The 6,450-nt window shown below is 46.0% G+C and overlaps 1 protein-coding gene across 1 annotated transcript; it reads left to right on the top strand.

Annotated features, from left to right (window-relative positions):
* The first annotated feature begins 3,432 nt into the window (after positions 1-3,432).
* On the top strand, positions 3,433-5,569 carry LOC140721474 (uncharacterized). Its single transcript, XM_073036297.1, has 3 exons — positions 3,433-3,655; positions 3,937-4,966; positions 5,557-5,569. The coding sequence occupies exons 2-3, from the start codon at positions 4,104-4,106 to the stop codon at positions 5,567-5,569; spliced, it is 876 nt and encodes a 291-aa protein (XP_072892398.1). The 5' UTR covers positions 3,433-3,655; positions 3,937-4,103.
* The last annotated feature ends 881 nt before the right edge of the window (positions 5,570-6,450 follow it).

Below are 6,450 nucleotides of genomic sequence, written 5' to 3'. Positions count from 1 at the left end.
TCTGCGGATTTGGAGTTGTGACTTGTCTAAATTTTGCATCATTTACAGATACTTTCATAATTGATATACTTTTAATGTTCAACAGTATTCTTGTTACTTTATGGTGGCGGCAGCAATTTGGTGATCTGTTTGAAGTGATCCTTGCTCTGGGAAAATCTAATGTGCATGTGCGCATATCAACGGGCTTGTGGTCAGACTGAAATTGGGATTGCGCCGGTATAGGGGTGCGAGGTTGAATATGTGGGTCCACGCAGATTTGCTGTACAACCATACTTTTGTGCAGTGGTTGATCTCCAAATGAATTTTCGGGTTTATGAGGATTTTTAATGTCGAGGCCGGCATTTTCTGAATTCTTTAAAATGATTCCCATTCTGAAATTATGCACTGGGGTGTGTCAGAGTGATTAGGGTGCGCGCCGATTTGGGGATAGAGCAGATTTAAGACGTAACCTACAAATTTGCGAAGCACAATAATTAACGAAGCCATCATGTGTACTGTTCGAAATGATTATTTTCTGGGATTATGTAAAACGCATTTGAGGTTCCCAGCGGGTTTGATACACACGTGGTTTTTCGATGTGCTCTTTCTTGAGGATGTGTGCGTATTTGGGGTGCACATGGGTTTGAGATGCGAACTTAATTGGAGGTTGCTCAGACTTAAGGGTTTCTTCTCCGATAAAGGGATGCAAACTGATTGGGGGTTTGTGCATCTACACTCCATCCGCCGAACAGGCGGTATCTCCAAGTGGTCACCCATTTTAATTCCAGTTCCCATTCCCATTCCGATATGTCCATTCATAAGTTCCTCCACTGTCACGATAAGATCACACTTAGGAGCGAGGAACAACAGCTTGTAATCCGTTTGGTTAGCTTCCAACCTGATGGCATGAACATTGCTTTCTCAAACCTCTCCTTCACCATTTCCACCCCTTTGTCCCTCTCACTTAATCTCTCTATGGCCTCCCTATGGTCCTGCTCCCCTTATCCCATTTTTTTTCTTTCTTCCATAGATTTCTGTATCTTTCTGCAATTAACTTCCTAGCACTTTGCTTCATCCATCCACCTCCAAGTTTCACCTGTCACCTGGCGTTTCTCTTTCCCCTCACATCACCTTTCAAATCTACTCTTCTGCTTTTTCTCCCCCCAGTCCTGCTGAAGGGCTTCGGCCCAAAACGTCGACTGTGTTCATTTCCATAGATGCTTCCTGGCCTGAGAAGTTTCTCCAGCATTTGGACTAATCACCCCCCCCCCCTCCCGTTTTGTTAGGTATTCAGTTATATGGGGCAGTAATGTACAGCATACAAGACTGCATATACCTTTGATCAAGCTAATCGCATTCAGCCGACTCAAAGAGTTGGGTAAATCTCCAGTTGAATTCTATGCACAGGACAGGAGTTAAAATATGGGTTTCTTAGGAATGCATTCCTGTGAATGACCGGGACACGCTGTTACATTATCACACTGGTCCGTGTTAAGGCTCCAGAGACAATGACATTATCATTATGGTCAACGATGGTCAAATTCATGTGCACCCACATACTCAGCAGTAGTATGAAAGTATCTCGAAAATGCGTGTGAGTCCCAAAATCTGCATTCTTCCCCAAGTAAGGACGCACATTCGGTGACCCAGACGAAGAATCATTTCAAACACAAAATGTCTGCCATGTCACTAAAAGCCCCACGCATCCCAAAGGTCGTGAGCACAGCACCAAATCCGCCGACACACACAGATCAACCCAGATCCTTGTGAACTCCCAGATACACCCACAGAAACGTGCCGACTCCATATTCGCTGACAAACCCCCAAATATGCTATCCCCAATTACGAGCGCATCCCCATATTCAAGAACAACCCCCCCAAAATCCGTGTTCATCCATGTGCACCCCGAGACCCTGTACAACCCATTTTCGCTGACACGCCTAATTTCTGCGCAATACCCAATGCAGCGCGCACCGTAAACCCGCTGACACCCCCACATGCCCATGAGATTTTTCCGAGCAAGATACATTCGAAACAGTTGAGAAATTGGCAGCCTCGACGTTAACAATCCACACTCAACACATTCGTGTGCAAATCTTAATCCGCCAACACACCCAAATCTTTGTGTATCCCCAAATACGTGTGCACGGCCATGTTTGAGACTAAATTTCGAGTGATGTCTGAGTTTCTTCCTTAAATCTCACCGGTGGTTCTTTTCTCTCATTCCCTTCAAACTTGCAGCAATTTCTAAAAGCACAGCGCTGTACTTTTAAATGTGAATTTAAAGTATTTTACAGTATTGATAAAGAATTAGACCATTACTCTGTAAAGTAGCCCAGCGCTCCCGATTATCGGAATTTACTTTAGCAGAGGCTTTGCATTGATAAATCAAAACTGCCGACATGAATCCACAAAACCTGTGCACATCACCAAATCAGTGCGCACTCGAAACACGCCGACACACCACATATATGATAGATTATTCCAAGGCAGAATTCATGTCCAACATTTCAGAAAATGGCTGTTTCGACATTTAGAATTCGCACACACCCCAAAATACGATCGCAACTGTTGATCGATCAACAAATAACTCCCTGAATATAGGAACATCACAACATCTAATTACGCCCCCGTAATTGCCTACAAAACCCAAAATTTGCGCGTATCCCCAAATCCTTGTGCATATTTGCCGCCAACCCCTAAATCTGGGCACACCCAAAATCAGTGCTCACCCCCATATATTTGACTCAACTTTAAATCCGTGCGCATTCCCAAATCCAAGTTCACACCACAGCAGTGTGCACCCCTTATTCTCGACACTGTCCAATATCTGGCGACCCAATTCAGTGCGCACCCCAAAACCGCTAACAACCTGACATGTAGTTTAGAATCCTTTCAAGAAATCAGAAAACGGATGCCTCGACATTAAAACCCGCACACAGCCCAAAATTCATGTGCAACTTCAGATCCGCCAACACGCCCAAATCTTTATCTCCCCCCATATCCGTGTTTGCATGTACACAATCCCAAATCCTTATACACCTCAAATATGTGCACCACCTCAACTAGGAGCGCACCCTACAATCCATGCGAATATCATACCCGCGGAGAACCCCACTTGCACATTAGATTATCCCAGAGGAATTATCATTTAAAATACTTCATGTCAAATTTCAAATTAAATTCATTATTCACGTGATCTAAATGAAATAACTTTGAGATTCGGCACACCTCCAAACCGCAGACGTGAGAAATCCGTGTGCATCTCTAAATGCAAATGCATCCCCACAACTTTAAACCGTGGACACACACACGCTAATTAGATTATCTCAAAATAATAATTTCAGACATACACAAGATGACAAAATCTGTGTAAAATGAGCCCCACAAATGAATGTGGGGGTTTCAGCGTTGTGCTGCCTTTATGGCAGTTATTTAGTTTATAATATTTTCGCGTAGTAATTTGTTAGCATTTTTTAGTTAAAGTTAGGATTGTTTAAATCAATTGATTTGTCTGTAATACATCGCGGCTGCGATGACGTCACATCCGGGTTCGCCGCGTCTTGTGGGGAATTACCGGTTTGAGATTCACGCAAGGGTGGGGGTCACTCACATGTGCCACCATAACGCTGACTAGGGTCTCTCTATGCACCAAAGACACAGTGAAAGCAACGCTGTAAGTCATTAGATAATCGGTATTTTGAGTTAAAATGTTAACGCCGATTCTGTTAAAAGTAACAACGGTCGGTAAGGTTTACCTTTTCGTCAGTTAAAGAGTCGGGATAGTTTGTATTGAAGTGTATCTAAAGCAGCCAATGGAGCAGCTAGATCCTGACTGTATGCTGCACTTTAATGTAATGTAGTTATTGTAGTTTTACCTTTGCAAGTATTCACAATGTAAATGTGATATTTAGAAGGGAACAAACACTGTACCAATCTTGTATTGTTTTTCAACAGTTTTCACCATGCGTTAATGTGAAGAGTGAACAGTAAATGGTTAATCTTACTGCGGTCTCGTTTGCATTGATTCTGGTTTATCTCGACGTTTACCTCGGCGTTACTTCACACCCGAGCGAGAACGTTACAGTGAAAAAGCGGCATTATCAGGTGTTTAAAGTGCAGCCATGTCAACCCGATCCAGCATCAAGTCGTTGTCAAAGTCATCGTCATCCTGCGACAGGGGCAGTAGGGCATCAAGTAAGGCCACCCAAGCAAGAGCGAAAGCAGAAGCCGCCAAGGTGCGAGCGCGCTTTGCCAAAGAAGAATTAGAAGTAAAGATGAAAGCGGCTGCCAGAGAAGCCGAAAACCAGAAGGAAAAGGCTGCCAGAGAAGCCGAAGCGGCTGCCAGAGAAGCCGAAAACCAGAAGGAAAAGGCTGCCAGAGAAGCCGAAGCGGCTGCCAGAGAAGCCGAAAACGAATTGGAAAGGAAAAGGGTAGAGGCACGGTTAGAAGCGCTGAAGCTAGAACGAGAAGCAGCAGCTGCCGAGGTGGAAGCAGAGTTAATAGAAGACGCCGAAGAAATGCATGATCCGAAGGACGGAAAATCTACCTCAGAAAAGATCGGATTGGAACGTACAAGGGACTATGTCCAATCTCAAATGGAATGGAAGACTCTTTCTTCCTCTCCTTACTTATTCGATAACGTCCCACTTCACGAGGAGTCTTGGAGAGGCCCGACGGCATCACGTCCATCCGAGGAAGATAATTTACCCTCGCAACTCCGCGATGAACCCAGGAATGCAAGGGCTCACGACAAGTACTTCTCGACACCGAACTTACCGGATTTGGGGAGAAGAGAGGCAAAGACTGAGTCCAGACCAGCAAATCCCATAACAGATGTACGCCCTCAGTCATGTACCTGTGGACATGTTCCCTCAGCCCGCACGCCACTTGCAGACGAATCCGTAGCACGGTATTTCGCACGACGGGATCTCGTCACTTCAGGACTATACCTGTTCGACGATAAACCTGAAAATTACCGTGCATGGTACTCCACTTTCACCAACGCTATCGACGGAGTCCAGCTCAGAGCAACCCAGGAGTTGGATCTTATGGCAAAATGGCTGGGAAAAGAATCATGCGAACAGGTGAGACGCATACGTTCAGTGTACATCAACAAACCCGAGCTAGCATTGAAGAAAGCATGGGAGAGACTTCAGGAGGGCTACGGAGCCCCCGAAATTATTGAGGCGGCGCTATGCCAACGTTTGGGAAATTTTCCTAAGGTGTCAGCCAAGGAACACACCAAGCTAAGAGAATTCGGAGATTTACTCATGGAGATTCAAGGCGCCAAAGAAGATGGCCACTCAGCTGGTCTAGTATACCTAGACACTCCAACCGGGATTAGACAACTCGTGGACAAACTTCCATTTGGGCTGCAGGACAGGTGGTTGTCCGTTGCCTCAGATTACAAGGAAGAACACGAAGGTCAATTCCCTCCCTTCGAGTATTTCACCAGGTTCGTGTGCAAGGAGGCGAAGAAGCGAAACGATCCTAGCCTCATAGGTCCAGGAAGCAGTACAATTTACACCAAGCCAGATAAATCCACTTCGAATAATTCCAACATTACTAAACCAGTCTCAGCACTTAAGACTGAAGCCCTTACAACTAACAACGACTCTAGCAAGAATTGTCCATTGCATAACTAACCCCACCCCCTCAAAAGATGCAGAACGTTTAGGGAAAAACCCCTTGAAGAGAAGAAGGCCCTCCTCGAGGAGAAAGGAATATGCTTTAGATGCTGTTCCTCTACCTCTCACTGTGCGAGAGAGTGTACGATCGCCGTGAAGTGCCTGGAATGTGATAGCGCTAATCACGACTGGGCCATGCATCCTGGCCCGTCACCGCAAACCGACAACGCTCCTTCACCCCCACAACAGGACGGCGGGGAGGGAGAAGCTCACTCCAGGACAACTGTTATCAGCTCGAGCTGTACGGAAGTTTGCGGTCAAGCTCAGGCAAGCCGTTCTTGTTCAAAGATCTGTCTCACTAAGGTGTACCCTAAGGGAGCCAAAGACAAGGCCATCAAAACCTACGTAATTCTGGACGATCAGAGCAACCGCTCGCTAGTCAGTCCAAAGTTCTTTAACTTGTTCAACATTGAGAGTGAGCAGTTCCCATACTACCTTAGAACTTGCTCAGGCAACATGAAAACTTACGGAAGGAGGGCCGAAGGCTTCCAGATCGAGTCCCTGGATGGTAAAGTCCTCATCTGTCTCCCCCCACTCGTAGAGTGCGAGAAAATCTTGAATAACCGCACTGAGATCCCGACGCCAAGTGCGGTGCTACACCAACCACATCTCCACCACATCGCCAAACACATCCCAGAGCTGGATCCAGAAGCAGAAATACTCCTGCTATTAGGGAGGGATGTTCTCCGGGTACACAAGGTTAGGAAGCAGGTCAATGGACCACACGACGCCCCCTTTGCCCAACGCCTGGATCTGGGCTGGGTGGTGATAGGAGAGGTGT

Source organism: Hemitrygon akajei, unplaced genomic scaffold (genome assembly GCF_048418815.1).
Source record: "Hemitrygon akajei unplaced genomic scaffold, sHemAka1.3 Scf000056, whole genome shotgun sequence".
In the NCBI taxonomy this organism is placed as follows: domain Eukaryota; kingdom Metazoa; phylum Chordata; class Chondrichthyes; order Myliobatiformes; family Dasyatidae; genus Hemitrygon; species Hemitrygon akajei.
This window is presented reverse-complemented; position numbering and strand designations above follow the sequence as displayed.